The following is a 21,238-nucleotide window of genomic DNA, read 5'->3' as shown; positions in this document are numbered from 1 at the left end:
CTGAAATGTTACCAGTGTGGAAAATTAGGCCACAAAAAGCAAGAAGGACGGACAACGTAAGGCTACAGATACCAGGAGCCGGGACATAGCCACAAAATAAAAAAAGGGGGGGAATACCGGATTGGGAGTGAAAACGGAAAAAATAGTGGAGATATGCGCTATAGTGGAGCCTCAATCGAGTATGCTGGAAAATGGTGAAAGCGATGAAAGACGATAATGAAAGAAAGCTAATTAAATATAATTAAATATTATTTACTATAACCACAAAATTTTAAAATTCCACATTATTATATCGATTACACATTAATATTTCGATTTTCTGCATTACTAATTAATAATGAATTTTTTCTCCTATATATTTATATAATATATTTATATAATTTATATAATAATTTTTATAATATTTATATAATAATAAATATAAATATATATATAATAATATATAATATGTATACTAGCTGACCCGGACACGCGTTGCTGTGGCTTTTTCACACAGATGGTATTTATAAAAAAATATGGTGATCTCAGATTTATTATTTTCATTTAAATTTATAACAAATACAGTATATTACATTTAATTTAACACCATTCGGTGCACAATGTTTTTGGTTAACCTGTCTTTACCTAACACAAATAGATTCGACGGTTTCCCAACACGTGAACACGCAACATATAGTTGCCCATGAGAAAAACATGGATTTCTCAAATCTAAACCACAAATGGACATTGTTTGACCTTGAGATTTATTTATAGACATGGCGAAAGCTAAACGAATTGGAAACTGTAGCCTTTTGAAGGGTATGGTAGAATCGGATGGTATCATCGGAATACGTGGCAGCAGGACCACTTTTCCTTTAAACATCCCAACCAAAATGGTTGCTTCAACAATGTTTCCGGTGATCTTTTTGATGACCAAACGCGTACCGTTACATAATTGAGGTGGATTTAAATTACGGAGGAGAATAATAGGCGAACCAATCTTTAATCGAAGATTATGTGGTGGCATTCCAGGGATATCTAATGAATTTAAAAATTAAATATACCGAATGATGCACGTGTTAATGAGCGGCTGATCCGTTGCCTTCGTAGATCTAGTACTCGTACTGTATCTATGTTTCGTTCTTGTGCCGCTCTTATTCTCGTAATATTCTGTTGCAGACGTTCGTCACGGTGTTCTTGAGATTCTTGTGCACGACTTTCTGCAGTCCTGATTCTTTGAGCTGCATTCATTGTTTCGATTTGTTGTGGTAATTGCTGAGCTCTTTCAACACGTTTGCGTCGTGAATCTCTGCTGCTCGCGTTGTTGAAGTTCGATTTTTTCGGTGCCATATTCAGTGTATTATCTTCAATTTAATTGACACTTCAGTCTAAATAACATATGACACGCCATCTGATAGAATCATTTGGAGTTAACAAATAATTGTGACTGTCAAATAATAACAGACAAATAACACAGTGTTACAAAAATGACAAAAGTGAATGAACTTTTGAAGTGACATAGTGGGAATTGTTCATTGGGTCGAGTATATCACAAAACCATTTTTGAAATATTTCTAACACCCTCAAAATCTTGATTTATGGTTAAAAAACCGTTTTTCGGGACTTGTTTGCGCTTAAAAATTCCAGAACGCGTTTTTTTCAACAGATTTCAAAATTTTTGGTGTTTTTCAATAGTGAAATGTTGTAGCTTTTAAAAAAAAAATATATCTTTGATTTTGTTAAACAAAAAGAACAAAATTTTTACATCTGAAACTGAAGTTTTCGACTTTTGTTGGTGTTTTTCGGATTTTGATGCCAGTTTTTCGGTACAACTTACAAAAATTCTGTCATTTTTGCCACATATCAATGTTGTCTCATTAATTCTGAATAAAATGAGACAAATTTCATCAAAAAATAATGAAAATTGGTGAAGTTATAACGCCTTTCCCAAAAAAAGTCAATTCAACCTTGCGTGCGCTCCGGAATACCTGTGTGTATAAGACAGGAATATGCTCTTCTTCTTATAGTGCTCCCATGGTTTTATTGACTTTTTTTGGGAAAAGCGTTATAACTTCAACAATTTTTATTATTTTTTAATGAAATTTGTCTCGGTTTATTCAGTATTAATGAGACAACATTGATATGTGGCAAAAATGACAGAATTTTTGTAAGTTGTACCGAAAAACTGGCATCAAAATCCGAAAAACACCAACAAAAGTCGAAAACTTCAGTTTCAGATGTAAAAATTTTGTTCTTTTTGTTTAACAAAATCGACGATATATTTTTTTTTTTCAAAAGCTACAACATTTCACTATTAAAAAACACCAAAAATTTTGAAATCGGTTGAAAAAAACGCCTTCAGGAATTTTTAAGCGCAAACAAGTCCCGAAAAACGGTTTTTTAACCATAAATCAAGATTTTGAGGGTGTTAGAAATATTTCAAAAATGGTTTTGTGATATACTCGACCCAATTAACAATTCCTACTATGTCACTTCAAAAGTTCAGAATCACTGTTACACTGTGTAATTAGCAATTGATTAAAATTGCGACTACAATTTGAGATTTAAACTATCCTATCTCTTAAGTTGGATCGAACTGCACATGGTGTGCGAATTTTATTATAATCGGTTAAGTGGTTTAGGAGTCCATTAAGGACAAACATTGTGACACGAGATTTATATATATTAGATATATATATAATATATATATAATAAATAATTTTATACATATTTTTTTTATACTTACAGCCTGGACAAAGGCCGCGCCCTCACGAAGATAGTGGTTTCAATAGAGGGAGAACCAAGGTATGTTTAAGGACCTTTTTAAAAGGCGTTATTACCCAAAAATTAATAAATTACTCAAATCTTTCGAAATGACGTGTTTTTTTCACTGTTTTAAAAGGAAAAAAATTTAAAACTTTATAAGTCGAATTATATTTTTTTAATTTTGTTATACAAATTAATAAGATGTTGTGCGGTGATGATTCGCCGTTGACAAAATTAATAAGATGTTGTGCGGTGATGATTCGCCGTTGACAATTTCTATTCCGCCAAGGATTGTTCCGGGAGATGTAAGGTTGGGGCAACAGGCCCTTTGATGTCTTCTAGCCGGCTGGCCGTAGAATATCCAATTAGGAAGATTAGGTTGGAGGGATGACTGTCCCTCTTTATCTGCTGGCCTAGAGACTCAGTCAGATTTATAATAATAAATGCTTTACGACGGATCGTCGGAGTTTCGGTATGAGAGCGATGGCTCTTTATTTCATAATTGTCAAAACAGAACTGAACTTAAGAACTAACAAAAGCGAGACTCATAGCGGCCACTCCAATGGGCAGTGCTTGCCGGCTATGCACGAGCTTCCGGCCAGACGCTGGGTCAGCAGTTTGGCCGGAGCGAGCTGTCGGACGATCGGTCGTTGCCGTCGCCCGGTTGACTTAGTTAACTACTCCCCCCTCCAGATTAAGGCCGTCCTCGGCCGACCCTATTTGGGCAATCACTTCCTTTAGTTGGGCCGTAGATCTCTTGGCCTGGGTGACTCGCCAATAAGTGAGGCCGATACAAATCAACGCGCAGAAAACTGCTCCCGCGACTAGCGCTATCTGGCGCGAGCGGTAGTTGTTGACATCTTCCCCAAATCTCTTGATATGCTCCAGGTTACGTTCACTCAAGCGGTGAAGGTAAGGGAGGCTGAGAATAATGTGCTCCAGAGAAATGTTCAGGGAAGGCGAGCTGGCTACTCCTGGTGCCCTCTTCTGGGCCGTATCATGATTGATATAACGGGTTTCATTAACCGTGGCACTCTCGATGAAGGTGATAAGGTGTGTTCCTTGTAGGTGGATGTAAGTGCCCTTGTCGACACTCACACGAGCCGGGCGATCGTTTATGATGAGGATTCCTTCGTCCACATACGTGACGGGATGCAGGTCGCTATGCTGGATGTCGCAGTGCGCAATCCCACCCGCGTGGAGTTCCTGGGCGCAAGATCTTCTCAACGCCAGTTGGCAAAACGTTACTCCCGATGACATGGAGCAGTTTTTTACAGTGTGGATCTCTCCATCGCAGTCCGCTATGACCTTGTCCTCCAGTCTGAGCATTGTGTCGTGATGTGACACGGGAAAAATTGTAATCTTGACGCAAGCTGACTTAATTTTAGGAAACTTGATAATGAAATGAATAATGTTAGCGGATTGTAAAACTTTAACGGACGCAACGGACAATATATCTTTGATGGGGGTATCTGTGGGCTCCTCTATCCACATACTTCCCAGGTCTGCATGATCTTATATGCTAGGGCTAACTATATTGATTTTGGCGAGCGCTATTGCAAGCAATAAATTTTGCAGCTCCATTGTAATCATCCTATTCCGAGATAATAACATCTCGTATAGGTGTCCCGAATCGATTTGGGATTCTTTAGCCGACCTCAGAATTTGATTGACTGTGTTGGTAATGTTATTTATCTGTTCTTGTACTTTACTGTTAATATTGACCTGTCTATTGTTTGCATTAATGAGCTGGAATTCGGTAAGCCTAACTTTTTCAAAATCCTCCGCGTCCGGCGTTCCCGCCACTACCTTTAACGCCGCTCCCAAGAAGTCTAAACTCCTAGCTACTCTATGGTGGATGCTCAGTGACTCGAGCAGGTCACGCAGGTGAGCGACATCTACGCTCAAAAGTTTCTGCATGTGTGACTGGGGAAACATGTGAATCATGTTATTAGTCTCTTCCACCACGCGCCTGTATTCTGAGAGGTTTGCCGTGTGTCTCACGAATGCAAATTCTTCCCATACTAATATTCGACCATCAATGATGGAAATGTACTTGGCCTGTGAGTAGTCCGTGACGTGTGCCGATGTTAGGGTCAAAAGGAATAACAGAGGTATAGTAGTGAACCTGTAATTTTCGGATTTATTGTAGTGTTTTGCAAGATTTAAGAAGCCCACCACCAAGCATATAAAATAATGCGTAGAATAGCCTAAGTAAAAACAATGGTAATGACAAATAAAAAATAAGAAAACTTATGCCAAGTGGCTAGGATTAAAAATTGTGAAAAAAAGGTAGTAAAAATTATCAGACGAATCAAGTCAACATGGCCATGCCTCGTCTACCTAAGGTTGTCCTTGTGGACCACCCTCCCCTTAATGAGGACTGTGGTCCCCATGTCCGCTTCCACAACTTTCTCCTCACACAATGGAGAGAGTTTGTTGCCTAGTCGCCTGTTAGATTTTACTAGGACTTTTTCGCCAACTTCGAACACCCTGTTTTGTCGGGAAGCATTTTCCCTGTTTCTGAGCTTATCCTGGGCAATCCTAATCTTATCCTGAATCTCATACAATGGTTCTTATGTTTGTGTTTGTATCACATCAGCCGGCCTCTTGTCAATGACCGAATGGATAGAATTATTGTATCTGGCTGTGGCCAGCAAGATTAGCTCGACGGTGTCACTGATGCCTTTATCAATTTTAAGGCACCTGGCGAGCTCCACTAGAGTGCTGTGGAAGCGCTCCACTTGTCCGTTTGAGGTACTGTGGAGGGGCGGTGCGTTTGAAACGTTAACGCCGAAATGGTTTTCCAGCATGGTCAAAATGGTGTGCGATTTTAACGATGGTTCATTGTCGCAATATATGACCTTGGTTTTAGGGAAAACATTCATCAGCAGTAGTAATGCCGGTTTCAGGTCCTCTATGGTTCTAGAGGAAATTGGTTGGACTATGGCAAATTTCGAGAATTTGTCAATGCACGTAAGGAAATGTTTTTTGTCCGTGGAAAAAATGTCTATGTGTAGCATTTCTCCTACATGCGATGGGATTGGCGTCTCGCCAAGCTCATGCTTTTTGGGGTGTCTGTCGTACTTCGCCTTAGCGCATGTCCTACAATTAGCGACTATTTCGCTTGCTAGTTTAACCATTTTCGGGAAGTAGTACTCGGAGAGTACTTGCTTCACGTTTTCTTGGGCAGACCTGTGAGCTCTGTTGTGCTCGACAGTGAGAATTTCCCGTCTTTCGTCAATTGCAAAAATATCCGTTACTCGGTTTTTGCAGTGCCAAAATTTGGTGGCAGGGAACTGCCGAACCAATTTGTCCTGTACCATTGCTAGCGTGTGCAAATCGCAATGGATGGCGTTTACGCCTTTAGGAACTATTATGTCCGCGAGCTCCTCCAGCAATGACTCCTCGCAAGAGAAGTCAATGTTATGCCGTCTCTTATTTCCAAAGAGAACGAAGCTGCGTTTCGACGAACAGCGGGCTTCTTCCAGAGTTATCTGGTTTTGGAAGCAATTTAGAGGCTTGTCCGTTGACGGGATAGTGTGGGTTAGCGACAGCTCACTGTGGATTGTGGCCGCGCTTGAAAACGCCTCTTCTTCTTCTACAACGTTGAGTTGTTGCCTTGAGAGGGCATCTGCAACGAGGTTGTCTTTGCCAGGCATGTAATGAACCTTGGCACCATACTCGTCGATGCGTTCTTTCCACCTTTTAATTTTCGTATTCGGATTAGAATCCGACACCGCGTAGGTCAGAGGTTGGTGGTCAGTGTAGACATTTATGTCTTTGACCCCATACAGGTAGTGACGCTTTCCTAGTGCCCAAACTATGGCTAACAGCTCCCTTTCGTTGGTAGCGTAGTTAACCTCTCTGTCCTTTAAGGTCCTGGAGATCATAGTGATGGGTCGTCCCTTTTGAGAAAGCACTGCGCCAATGCCGTATGCCGAGGCATCTGTCGTTAGATCAAATGCCATTTTATAATCGGGGTAGCTGAGGATGACATCCTCTGAAGCCAGAATGTTACGCAACTTATGGAAAGCAAGCCGTTGCTGCTCGCTAAATTGCACCTGGATATTCCTGGATCTGTGCCTACTGACACTTCCATGCTCCCCTTTAAGTATTTCATGTATGGGCCTAGCTATTGATGCGAAATCCTTGATGAAGCATCGGTAATAACTGGCCAGGCCAAGGAACGATCTCACCTCGAATACATTTTTGGGTTCGGGGAATTCCTGTATGGCCTTGATTTTTTCTGGGTCTGTTGTGGCACCTTTATTAGTGACAATAAAGCCCAAGAAACGCTCTTTTTAAAGAAACGCGATTTTTGTGCCGACACCCTCATGTTGGCGTCGAGCAGGCTCTTAAGAACCCAATCCACATGCCGTATGTGGGCGTTTTCGTCTTCTGAAAAAACGATGACATCATCAACGTAGACATAGCAAAATTTGCCAATCTGCTCTCGCAGTATGTCGTCGATGGTTCTCTGGAAGATGCTGGCAGCATTCTTCAAGCCAAACGGAAGACGGCGAAACTCGTACTTTCCTCCGTTAACGGAAAAGGAAGTCTTTTCGCGGTCACGCTCTGCCAAAGTGATTTGGTGGTAGCCTGACTTCAGATCAAGTGTCGTGAAGTATTTGGCTTTGCCTAAATTCCCTAGTATCATAGAGATATTTGGCATGGGATAGCGATCGGGTATCGTGCTCTCGTTTAATTTGCGACGAGTCCAACACGAGTCGCATTTTTCGGTTGCCCGCTTCGTCAGTGCCCTTTTTATCTACTACCCATATTGGGTTATTGTAGGGGGACTTTGATTTTTGTATTATGCCGTTCTTTAGCAACTCTTGGATTTCGCTGTTGACAAAATCCGCAGCCCCCATTGGGTATGGGTAAAGCTTTGCATAAATGGGCTCCTCGCTTACCGTCCTGATGGTAGCTACCACCGACGTGTTGTAAGGCAGGGCCTCGTTGGGGTTTGCGAAGGCTTTCTTTCGTTTGCCAAGCATTTTGATAAAGGTATCTTTAACTAGAGGTGGCGCGTCCGAGCAATCAATGTTGGTAAAATTGACGTCGGGGCACGATTGGAACTCTAAATTTTCTACTTCGGAGCCCCATTTGAGGTGGCCGGAAGCTAGACAAAGCGATGCCCCTGCCTGCTTTAACAGGTCAAGACCAATTATGGCATCAAAGGAGGACAAATCTGGTAATATGAAGAACGTGGCCTTCAAGTTAAATAGGGAAACATAACACTTTTTAGTGATAGTGGTGACGCCATGGATCGAATGTATCGTAAATGGCGATTCTACTGGGCGGACACCTTTCAATCCTTCGTGCGGACGGATGAAATTTTTTGCCGCGCCCGTATCTATTAAAAGTCTCATGTTTACCCCCGCTACTCTTCGTCTGATGACAGGTAGCAGGGATTTTCCCCTAAAAAATTAATTGCGTCTGAGTCGTATTCAAGGATAGCATCGTCACTGACCTCTTGTGCCGCGCTTGAAGCTGCGGCGGTATAATCCTCAGTTCCATTTGGGCTTTGGGTAACGTGGTTTATCCTCTGCCTTTTGGGCGGGCCGGACCGATCGGATCCGGCCGGCTTCCTATTTTGGTAGGCCGGCGCTTGAGATGGCTTGAGCAACCTAGACATTGAAGGGTCAACGTCCATGGGCTCTGGCGTGTTTTCGTGACGCCTGTCACCGCTCGGAGCGGAGTGCACCTGAGCCTTGTGTTGTTTGGTGAAGTGCGGGTTTTTACCCGCACCCCCTTGGGAGTACCCTTGATATGATGTTTGTTGGCGATCTTGCGCCTTTGGAACTTGTTTCCTGTCCCTATCTTCCAGGCTCTTCGCGAACGATGCCGCGAAGGTGTACCTCTCGTGGTTTGATTCAACTTCTTGCGCCAATGCCAGCGCAGTTGGCATGTCCTTCGGCTTTGCCGAGAAAAGGACATCGGAGAGGCTGCGTTTGAGGCCCGAAATAAAAATACGGAGCGCATCATCCCGGAACTTTTCGCATAAAATTCTTGCCGCCAACGCTTCGTACGACATAGTTGCCTTATTAGTGAGCAAGGTGAGTTTCTTCTCGACCTCGTCATAGTATTGCAGAAGCGTGAGGCTTCCCTGTCTGAGGGTGCCCATTTCCTGCTCGATGACGTGAATCTGTCGTTTGTCACTATATGTGAAATCTAAGCGGTCTATAATCACATCAAAATTCAATATTGTGCCAAACGAGGATAACACTGCATCGGCAGGGCCCCTAATCTTACTCCTAATTATGACTACCGCCTGATAATGGCGTGAGCTATTAACATAATTCCTAAAAATGTAATACGCAGCTACCGCCGCTTGCCGCCAAGAGACGTACGTTTCTTGTGCCCCCGTAAATTCGGGCAGGCATTTAACGGCATCTAAAGGTTCATTGCATTGAACATTTTCTTTGATGTCAATGGGTTCATAAACCTTGATTTTTGGAGCCTCTGCTTGTGCGGGTGCGACTTGCACCGCTGCCACCTGAGCGGCCAACTGCTCTATGGCTTGGCGCAATTCTTGCTCCTTGTTGACCCTTTCTGCCAAGGCATGGTTAACCGCGGCCTGAATTACAACTTTAAGTTGTTCTGGGTCCATAATTCCTACTACTGTGGGGCTAGTACGCGGGGGCCCTTCGCTATCAGATTCTGAGTCACTAGCGTATTGTTTATTCTCCCTGTACCGCTGGAATGGAGAGCTCATATGTGGCCAAGTTAAATTGCACCGGTAGGGGAATGTTTGCTCAAGCTATTCTGCCCATGAAGGCAGTTGGCATGGCAAGGGGTGTGCGGGGTCGGAGCCGCCGCTCTAGCGACAAGTAAATGAGCTCGTCAAATCGAGCCGGTGCCCTGCCAAGCAGCGATAGGGTCAAGGGTATGCGGGGACTGAGCCTCCGCTATGAGAAACAAAGAAATGAATAGCAAGAATTTGCCATACAAATGCATATGCAGCGGGATCGGATTTCCAGCAGTGGCCGAGTGGGGGTAATAAAAACAAAATGTATTGCGAGGCAAATACTAAGAATTTAGGGTCTAAGCAAAGAGGCACAACGAATTATATAAACAAATTCACAATTTATGAATATCCAAACTGCAGAATTAAACGCCGATATTAAGTGAAAAATAATTTTAAACAAATTCACGACAAATTTGTTCGTTAGCGACTGCCTAGTGCTTTAGAGATATTTAATATCCGTACTTTTTTTTGGCAGTAAAATGCAAACAATACACAGACAGCATAAAACAGATATTATTATCGCACATATAATTCACCATTAAATTGTCAATCAAATAATGAGTTAATTAGTTTTAATTTAATACAAAGTTAACACAAAAATATTAAAGTGGAGCTGCAGAAATTATTCCGGCAGCGATTTATTTTATTTATTTTGAAGCTAAACTAATGCAGATATGGGAAAGTATATGTAATTGGAGGTGCTCACTTACATGTTTCCCCAATTTGCTACAGTGGGTACTTAAAGAGGTTGGGCGCCAATTAATAAGATGTTGTGCGGTGATGATTCGCCGTTGACAAAATTAATAAGATGTTGTGCGGTGATGATTCGCCGTTGACAATTTCTATTCCGCCAAGGATTGTTCCTGGAGATGTAAGGTTGGGGCAACAGGCCCTTTGATGTCTTCTAGCCGCCAGCCGGCTAGAATATCCAATTAGGAAGATTAGGTTGGAGGGATGACTGTCCCTCTTTATCTGCTGGCCTAGAGACTCAGTCAGATTTATAATAATAAATGCTTTACGACGGATCGTCGGAGTTTCGGTATGAGAGCGATGGCTCTTTATTTCATAATTGTCAAAACAGAACTGAACTTAAGAACTAACAAAAGCGAGACTCATAGCGGCCACTCCAATGGGCAGTGCTTGCCGGCTATGCACGAGCTTCCGGCCAGACGCTGGGTCAGCAGTTTGGCCGGAGCGAGCTGTCAGACGATCGGTCGTTGCCGTCGCCCGGTTGACTTAGTTAACTTACATATCTAGGCATTTTCGAATAATTATTTTATGTTGTTGTGGCGCAAAAGTTTTATAACTGTCTGGAATTCAAATATCACTTTCGGTATGAAATGACATACGAAACTTTTTAATGTTTTCTAATGTGTTTATTTAATAATGTGTTTATTTAATGTGTTTTGTTTCCCAATTCATGTTTGTTCATGTATGTTTAAATGTTTTTCCAAATTTAAACTAAAACTTTCATCAAAATTGTATAAGTAATGTTGTTTTTATTAACCATCAACCATATATAACCTCTGTCGCTGAGGCACATTTAAAGTCCACGCCTAAAATCTAAAATACAAAATGTGGGACTTTTAAATCCCGACGAAAAATCAAAATTCACTTTTACATGAAGCTGAATTTCAGAAACTTCATAAGCTAATTCAAACATTTGATTGGTCCGATTTGTTGGCGTGCACCGATGTAAATAACGCCTTAGGGTAATTTTATAACACATTATATATATATTTTTATACCCTTTAATTAAAATTAAAATTATAATATAATTTTGGTCAAGTGTGTGCAACGCAGTAAAGGAGACCCTATCTTCGATCCTATTAGTATATTAAGTATCCTGATTCTTGATCAGGATCACCTCCTGAGTCGATATGAGCATGTCCGTCTGTCTGTCTGTCTGTTTCTACGCAAACTAGTCTCTCAGTTTTAAAGCTATCGAGTTGATACTTTGCACACAACCTTCTTTTTTTTGCAGGCAGTATATAAGTCGAAACAGCCGGGATCGGTCGACTAAATCCTTTCTACGAATTTCATTTTGAGCAATATTATCAGATCTGCCAAATTTCAGGATCGGCCGACTATATTCTATGGCTGACATGTAACTGAACGCTCGGAAATGGCACAACCTGGCTATTTTTAAAGATGCTTGAGGTTATTTTAAATTTTTTTATTAGAAAATTGATTTGATGGTAAATTTATTATAAGGATCGACCAACTGTATAGATCCGATACTTTTATAATTATATATGCCGCAACATAACCGCAAGGGTATATCAACTTTGGCTCCACCCGTTAGCTTTCCTTTCTTGTTATACCCTTGCAGAGGGTATTATAATTTTGGTCAAAAGTGTGCAACGCAGTGAAGGAGACATCTCCGACCCTATAAAGTATATATATTCTTGATCAGGATTACCTCCTGAGTCGATATGAGCATGTCCGTCTATCCGTTTCTACGTAAACTAGTCTTTCAGTTTTAAAGCTATCCAGTTGAGACTTTGCACCCTTCTTTCCTTTGCAGGCAGTATATAAGTCGGAACGGCCGGGATCGGTCGACTATATCCTATAGCTGCCATATAACTGATTGATCGGAAATGCTATAACTTCGTTGTTTGCCAAGTTTCAAAAATTATAAGACCCTCTGCAAGGGTATAATTAAACCAAATTATGCTTGTGGAGTTGATCCAAAAAAAACTTTTTTTTTTGAGAATCTATGTTCATGAATAAATGTTTATTAAAGAATAGGTGGAGAAGATGGGACGTTTTTTTTTTAATTCATTTAAGGAATTCTTTTAAAATCGTATTTTCTTGATAATGTTTGAACGAAATTTCGCATCAGAATTCTTGTGGTAAATCGACGCGTATTATAGATTAGGATGAGAAAAATATTTTTTAAATATAATAAATGTTTTGTCTGATGACTTCAATTCAATATTTTTAACCACACCTTCCCAAGATTTTGCCAAATTTATGGAAAGAAACTATCTAATAAAAACAATACCTTCTGTTTGGTCATTGCAAATTTTGAATGATGCTCCTAATAAAATCGCAAAATTACATATTTAAAACTTTATTATGCGAGCATAGGAAATGGAGAGAGACTAAGTAAGTCCATTTTTTAATGCTTATGCAATGATATGAGAGTCGGGAATGGGAGCCCGCCTTAGAACATAGGTTGAGCAAAGCTGCGGTGGCTTAATGCTAAAGTTATAACCCGATGCGACTGAGCAGCCAAGAAGAGTAGCCTTGCGACCAACAAAAGCGTTAAGATCAAATAAAGATAAAACAAACTAATCTTATTAAATTTAAGTAATAAATCTATGCAGTGGCTGCTGCCTGACCCGACATTCTTCTCCAGTTGGGCCCTGACTTTAAGGGGCAATAGGCAAAGCTTAGAGCTTGAAGGTTTCAGATACGGTTCTAATCATCGCCACTCGAGACATTCCATCTCGACCAGGGACAAGATCCATAATTTTGGTGAACGACCACTTCATTGGGGATAGGTTCTCGTTCTTGACTACCACCACATCGTTTATTGCCAAGGCAATGCCGGACGCACGCCATTTGGAGAGCTGCCGAAGAAGGTTTAAATACTCCTCCTTCCATCGGGCCCAGAATGTCTGCTGCACACGCTGCGAGCTGTCCATAAGGTTCAAATTTGGCCTTGAGATGTAAATAAAAATGTCTGACGGACAAGTAAAAAAATGGGGTACAGTTAGGATATCAAGGTCTGCAAGATCTAGTACAGTACGACAGTACCAATGTGGCACAGCAGAGTTCCTCAAATCCAAGAACTGAGGATCCAACAGCCCGGTAAAAATGATACTTTGTAGTTTTGACGCTTCCCAGAACTTGACGCTACAATAGCTTCAAATATAACCGTGAGTTCAGCCATAATATGCTTCAGCAACGGAGGCTTGGGGAGGTAGCATCGGATACAGTTGCCATACCTTCGTCATCGTGTTCGTCCCCCTGATTGTCCTGCAAGATCGTTTGCAGGGAACGAGGCCTCGTGTGTAGATTCCGCTCATGGAAATTGGCAATTATAGCCACACTGGATGTCTTTTAGGCAATATAATTGGATGACGATTCTCAAAATTAACCCTTGCCCTCAGCTCCAGAGTGGGTCTTTCAGATGGAACCGCCGCGGGTCACTTATCTTGTGGTCCAAGAAAAAACGGACGACCATGAGAACACATGCTATCATCAATCATGTCGAAACCCGATGGCGCCAAAAACATTAAAGCGAGCGGGTTCCTCCCGAATCCAGAACAGTGCAACAGCAGAAATACTTCCCAGCGAAAACTTTCAACTAAGCTACTTTCGACGTCAGCCGAGCCAGCAACTTTGCTCCAGATAACTCCAGTTTCGGCACCGTAACAGTTTTTAGTAGTACGGCTCGGGACTTTGAGCAAAGTAAATGACTCCCTGACCTTGTACCCTTTGATACGACATAAATGCGAGCACCATACGCCTCGATGCTGGCGTTAGGGGTTGTCCTATAAGTGACAGTATCCAGTAATTCCTGGGTAAAATATAGCTGTCCTCAGGGAAAACTCTGACGCATCGGTATATTTTCAAATATCTCCTGTGGTGGCCACCCAACATTCTGTTGGTAGGGATGTTCGAAGCATTTTGATCATCCTCCCACTTGGCCTGAGTAGCTGGGTCCAACCTTTGATGAAGCACCTGTCGTCCCAAAATTTTTGAAAGCTCGCAAATGGGCATTGATTTAATCTAAAGGAAGAGAAAAAGGAGGCAAGGATTGAAAACTCCGACTGAGCGCTGCGTCTGCCTGAATACTGGAAACTCCGCTGGCAAGGGTGGAATGGGCAGCAATTCGAGCAGAGCGCAGCGACGTCTCGTGTCTCGCTAATTTTATTTAATTATATTTGCTCCCGGCGAACATTATATATCTCACTGTTCGCACAGAACCGTACACTGAGTTGTGGAATGTATATATATACTTGTACCCTTGCAGTTAGGTAGCAGCTTATATTATTATATATACATCGTATATAATAAACATCAAATCACTTTTCTAATCAAAATGTTGGAAACAGCCCAAGCATCTTTATATTCGGCCGATCCTTATGAAATTTGGCAAATCTGATTACATTGCTAAAAATGGAATCCATCCTAAGTCTCATCGTAAGATTCGTGGGGGAAAAAACATAATATTAAATTTTTGTAGAAAAGGAGACGATGATTAATTGAATGCTTTGGTAAAATCAGTATAAACAACATCAGCTTGCATGCAACAAAAAACCACGATGGGTGATCGAGGAACAAAACTACTGTGAAAGAAGATATGCTAAAGAAGAAACTTAAAATCAAATTTACCTTACCTTAAGGTTTGACTCTTGACGTCACCCAAAGCGGCAATCGACATAAAGTGCTCTAAACGTCAGCTCCGAAGATTTTATTACTGGCGCCACACCCATAAGAGGCCATGGAGGCGGTGCGGCAGGAACGCCAAGTGAGTTTTCCAACGATGGAGGCTCTAAGATAATTGGCAGACCGTGAATCTTTGAGGACTCCATTGCACGACTTGGTGGACGGATCGACGAATATAAGTTGTTGTTAACATGGTCAGTGAAGTTTTGAAGGAGCAGATAATTTGTGACGAATAGAATCTGCTCTCGTCATAGTTTTCTCGTCAATAGTTGCTCTTTTTCCATTTTTTTTTTATGTTGAATTTGAAGTGAGCGAAAGGGTTGAGAAAGCGATTGATGCTGTTTTTTTTTTTGGGTGCTACAACTCAGTAGTTCTTTGATTAGAGTATGCTTGGGTTGTCCTTTACTTGTTTTACATGCTAGCAAAAACGTCGGGGAGAGAGGGCGCGCTCTCTTCGGTTGCACTAAGAAACCAATCGCGCTCTCAGATTTTTGATTGGTTCCTTGATGCCCATCACCTCAGTCTGGGAAACGATGCAGTGATCAGGGAGTCTACAGAAGGCTCTGATGCCTGGTTCTTTGGGGTATAATCCTCTTCTTAAACTACCCCATATTCTAGTTTTGAGCAATCTGTGTAGAAGCTTATTGCATTCTCTGTTTTTATGTGTTTCCTGAGAGCACAGTAAGCTGAACTGGTGGGAACTAGTGGGGTTGTTCAGTAAAAGGGTGGAGTTTCTGGACGCTATATAGTAGTATGAGTCTGACTGGGCCAGTATAAATATACTTTACAATGTAGAGAGACGTGCCCGAGACGGGTCGAGGACTATTGCGACCTTCTTCGATTATTCTCCAATGTTCAGACTCGTGTTAAGGTTTCTCTCTATTACTACCCGCAAGTACTTTTCACGTTTACTGAAAACGAGCCTCGGGTTATTGCGGGTTCGCATACAAACCGTTAATACTAGTCCAGTTGGCCAGATGGGTAGACTCGCGCTAATAAGGTTACAAGGTGATTGAAGTTATTTTCCAAGTATTGAGGACTTTCTCATGCGGGTTCCTCTGAAAATGGCCTGTTTGAGAAAAGATGTGCCTATAGAAGACACTTTCCTGCAACTAAGAAATTTATCAAAGGGCCACACGCCAGTCTTTGGGGATCAATCAATGGATCAATGGCAGAGCATTGTAAAGCACATACACAGACTAAGCGAAAAAAATAAATAAATTACTAATGAAAGAAATTGAATTAAATTTAAAAAAAATATTAGCTCTCACAATAAGCTAAATACCTTTATTTTATTATAAAGACCAGCCCAACACCAGTATATAGAGAACCTATTTATACCTATATATAAACATAGAGTATAAAACACTTTTAAAGGAGGGCGCAGTCAAAACTAAGTACACCAATAAAAATGTTACTTTTAAAAAGTCAGACAGCCCAGAAGTTTTTCCAGTCAGAAATCATCGCCAAAATGGAAGCACTGAATTCTTCAACACTCGTTGGCATTTAGGACACAATTTGCAACTTCTCAGGCAGTCAAGCCACCCTCAGCGCACTACTCCTTGTCACCCTACTTCAGGACTGTAAATGACTGTCGCAGATCTCTTAACGAGATAACGAAGCAGCATTACATCCCCCTCATATGGCCGTGACATAGGGATCATGAAGAAAATTGCGGTGCGGACGAATTAGCAAGGGCTGGCATGACCAACTCTCTCTTTCCGGGAAAAGAACCAGTAAGCATTCCCTTGGCCACATGAGGGCTCATATGTAAAACCTGTAAAAACTCGGACATTATATGGCCCACTTGTTTTTGAAAAAGATCCATGAAGCTAATGTGCCTCTGTAATTGAGCCATCACGGGGCATAGACCAATATTTTTTTTTCAACTGTTATGTTACTGAAGCTACTTTCGGCTGATTGCTGAGCCATGTAATCTTCTTCTTTTATTATATTATTTATTTCGATTCGGGAAAGTGGGTCTGTTACTACATTAGCAGTTCCAGAACTATTGCTAAAAAGTTTTTTTTGTTAGTCACGTAATTTCTTTAAGTTTTTTTTAGATATAAAAGTGATTAAAAGTATAAAAGTATAGCAAGTCATAGGCGTCAGTTTTGAAATTAAATTGTTTTGAATAGTCTTCAACATTTTAGTCTTGAGCCTTCTAAGTCAAAGGTTTGCCAATGGGTGTTGGGGGTTTACCTGTAGTTATATATTAATATCCGGATCGAACGACCGAAAATAATACGCAGGCTTTTGACTTTGAATTTTTGTCTATTCCGCTGTTGACGCCTTCTTCTTCTTTTCACATGTCTATATATTTATCTTATTTTTAGTGTTACCATTCTTATTTTTATAATTAATCTTATAGAATTTAATTCTTAGGTATTTTTGAACACTGTCTTTTCCCGTTGTCATCTTTTTAAAATCAAATAATACGAAGTAGTAATATTAATATAACATTCTCCTCCCAAGTATTGCCTGGTAAGATAATTCAATTTGGTAATACTTACTTAGTTTTAAAAAGTTTTCTTAACGTCTAATTTAATTAACTTAACGATAGGTCTTTTATAAATGTTGTCTTTTATCTTAACATCTACGATTCGAGCAAAATTATCTTTGGCTGGATAAGTTTTAACAATAATGCCTTTAGGCCAAAAATTTATTGGTAAATCTGGATCCATGACCAGCACAATATCACCTTCTTTCAAATTATCAAATTTCTAAACCCACTTGCGGCTGCACAATAGAAATTGTCTACATATATTCTTTTCTCCACTTAACCCAAAAAATATCAGCCAGTCTTTGAGAAGCCCTCCACATGTTTAACAATTTCATGTCTCCATCCTATACTTCACAGTGGAAAGATTCTCTATAGTTCGGTCCGATCAATAAGTCATTTGGAGTAATTAATTCAGAATCCGGTAAATTAGAAGACACAAACAAAAGAGGGCGACTATTCATCATGAATTCAATTTCGCAAAATAATGTTTTAAGGGTATGTTCCTTTGGAAATCGTTCCTTAAGTAAAAAACATAAATATTTCTTAACTGATTGAATTAATCTTTCCCATGCTCCTCCCATATGAGGCGACAAAAGGGGGTTGAATGTCCATGTGCAATTTTTTTGTGACAAGAATTGAGTCAATTCGTTTTTTGACCAATTATCTATAATCAATTTAAGATACTTACTTGGTCGTTTAAAATTGGTTCCATTGTCTGAATATAATTCTATTGGAAAACCACGACGGCAACCGAACTGACGAAAAACATGCATAAATGCGTTGCAAGACAAGTCCTCTGCAATTTCTAGCTGAACAACCCGGGTGGCCATACAAGTAAAAATTACCCCATATCGTTTTACATTACTCCTGTTTACCAACACCTCGATGGGACCAAAATAATCTAAGCCAATTTTTAAAAAAGCTCTTTCGGTTGGTTCCATTCTACATTTTGGAAGTTGTCCTATTAAAGCAGTCTATGGTTTGGCACACCTCTTTTTACATAATAGGCAGTTATGAATTATTTTCTTGACCGAATTTCTACATTTAATTATCCAATATTTCCTAAAATATTGGAAATGATCCTAAATTGAAAATGACGGTTTCGGTACATATTGGCAGTTTTGTTGATGATAGAAATAGATAAGAAGTGTAGTTATTGGGTGGTAATTACTCAATAGAATCAAATTTTTAGCGTTCATGTCATACTCATCATCATTTAAATTATCTAATCTACCTTTCAATCTAAGCAATCCATCAGTGGATAACTGCAGTGGCAATGATTTTAGACGACTTGAATTCCCTATAGCTTTTCCTTTTTGTACACTTTGAATTTCAGCTTGAAAGGAATCCGATCGTATCTTTTTATAAATTACGTCTTCGGCATTATTCAATTCCTTTGCTGTAAGTTCGCCACAAGCTCTATGTTCTTTATTACCTTTGACATTGTTCACAAATCGTAGTAACCAAGCTGTTGTTCGTAAATACCTCGTCCAACTAGAAACCTGTTCACATCAGGTAGAGTCGGTTCATGTTTTGCTTCAGTCATAGCATTTAAAAAATCGTTTGAGTTGTCTTCTGAGGTTATTTTACTTTTTGGCCACTCGACAATATCTTTGTACAGGAATTCCGGCCCTTTTATCCATAAATTGTTTGCATTAAAGAGTACCTTTGTGAACTTCGTTGCTTCATCATCATATTTTAGAAGGAACGTATCTCCAGTATCTCCAGTTGCCGACATTAGTTGTTTTTTGTATTTCACCTAAACGTTGAGCTACAAAGGTTTTAAATCGTTTGCTGCTAGACTTTAGCCAGTACAAAACAATTTGAGAGTCCGTCCATAAATATACTTTTCTTATGGGTAATTGTAACGATTCCAATAGTGATTTGCTCATTCTAGCTCCTAGTAAGGCACCCTGTAATACCAGCCTTGGGGTTGACATAGGCTTAAGGGGAGTGACCCTTGACTTGGCTGTAATTAACATACAATCGATGGACCTATCTCTTTTAAAAAGAATGTATGCACATGCCGCGTATGCATATTTGGAGGCGTCAGAGAATATATGTATCTGAATGTCACAATCATAATACCCTTGCAGAGGGTATTATAATTTTGGTCAAAAGTGTGCAACGCAGTGAAGGAGACATCTCCGACCCTATAAAGTATATATATTCTTGATCAGGATCACCTCCTGAGTTGATATGAGCATGTCCGTCTGTCTGTCTGTTGGTTTCTACGCAAACTAGTCTCTCAGTTTTGGAGCTATCGAGTTGAAACTTTGCACACACCCTTCTTTCCTTTGCAGGTAGTATATAAGTCGGAACGGCCGGGATCGGTCGACTATATCCTATAGCTGCCATATAACTGATTGATCGGAAATGCCATAACTTTGGTGTTTTTTAAGTTAGAGGGTTGGGACTTTCCACACATGTTACATTTAACCAAAATATCTTGTGTACAAAATTTCATAAGGATCGGCCGACTATATCCTATAGCTGTCATAGAACGGATCGAAATTGGCATAACTTTGGTGTTTTTTAAGTTAGAAAGATGGGATTTGGTACAGATTCTATTTTGGGAAAAATAATTCAATATGCCAAATTTCATAAGAATCGGCCGACTATATACGATCCGCTACATATCTTATAATATAAGATGCGTGGCGCCACCTAGCGGACTGCGACTGAACTGCAAGGGTATATCAACTTCGGCTCCGCCCGAAGTTAGCTTTTCTTTCTTGTTAAGAGACCAGTTATCTTGTTCTATTAGAATTCTTGGCTTTGTCTGATTGTAAGAGCAATGTGTAATATTCTTTAAAAACTTAAAGTTGTCTGTCATGTGGTCTATGCTTAAAGTTTGTTGTGGAAAATTAAGATTGGAAACAGTTCTTACTCTTCTCATCATGTATGTCTTAGTATTCATGCCAATACCTTTAACGCGTACGCTAACTCTTTAGAGGTATCTTGTTCATAAACTTCATTGTTAGTCCATTGCATTTTCAATGGTTTGGTTGGAACTTCAAGACCTAAATTGTTAGCCAAGTTCTCGTCAATCAATGATATGGTTGAAGCCTCATCAAGGAGAGCATATGTGTCAATAGTATTATTTGGTCCCATAAGGGTGACATGTACCACTTTTAACAAAACTTTGCTTGCACTCAAGTTTACGTTACAGTTTTTTCTATGTTGTTGGAAAGTGATTGATCACCATCAGACTTGTTTGTTTTTATGTTTTCAAAATTGTCTTTGTGCAAAAGGCTGTTATGATGGTATTTACAATTGTTAATATTGCATTGTCTTTTACGCTTACAATCTTTTAGTAAATGATTTTTACCGAGGCAATAGATACACAAGCCATTTTGAGAAACATGCGCTCCCAGCGCTTGTCGATATGTAAATCTTTAAATTTGAAACAAGATGTAACATAATGATCACTCAGCTTGCAATAATTACAAAATCCTTTGTTTTTGCTTTTGTTCGTGCCATCCCGAATACCTGAAACTGTCAGTGTGCAGTCTTTCGACTTTTTGAAATTCTGCCCAAATCCTAAAACTGTGGCAGCTTTGATGGTCTCGCCCAGCCATGATTGAAATACAATATTTTTTGGCTCAAAAGGTTTCAGCTTTTGCCAATGTTTGATGTGGGCGATACGTTGAGGTACGGTTAGTTTGTCTAAAATTTCTGCAAAAATTAATGGGTTTCTTAATTGATCCACATCTCCTACATTTATCAAAGTGTGAATAAGATTGTTGATTATGTCGTAGAATACAAAAAGCTTTCCGAATTGTTCGTCCCTAACTACTGGTAGTTGTTTAATCTTGTCAAGAAGCAATCTT

The 21,238-nt window shown here is 40.1% G+C and overlaps 1 protein-coding gene across 4 annotated transcripts in view; it reads left to right on the top strand.

Annotated features, from left to right (window-relative positions):
• The window catches only part of LOC6495749 (disintegrin and metalloproteinase domain-containing protein 12), a 573,836-nt gene that overhangs the window by 190,532 nt on the left and 362,066 nt on the right, over positions 1-21,238 (top strand). For all 4 annotated transcript variants that reach the window (XM_044717324.1, XM_044717323.1, XM_044717322.1 and 1 more), the window contains one exon: positions 2,728-2,784. In XM_044717324.1, coding sequence (XP_044573259.1) covers positions 2,728-2,784 — 57 coding nt within the window. The remainder of the gene's footprint in view (positions 1-2,727; positions 2,785-21,238) is intronic.

Source organism: Drosophila ananassae, chromosome XR (assembly GCF_017639315.1).
Source record: "Drosophila ananassae strain 14024-0371.13 chromosome XR, ASM1763931v2, whole genome shotgun sequence".
In the NCBI taxonomy this organism is placed as follows: Eukaryota; Metazoa; Arthropoda; class Insecta; order Diptera; family Drosophilidae; genus Drosophila; species Drosophila ananassae.
Note: the sequence above shows the minus strand (reverse complement) of the source record. Positions and strands in the feature narration are given on the sequence as shown.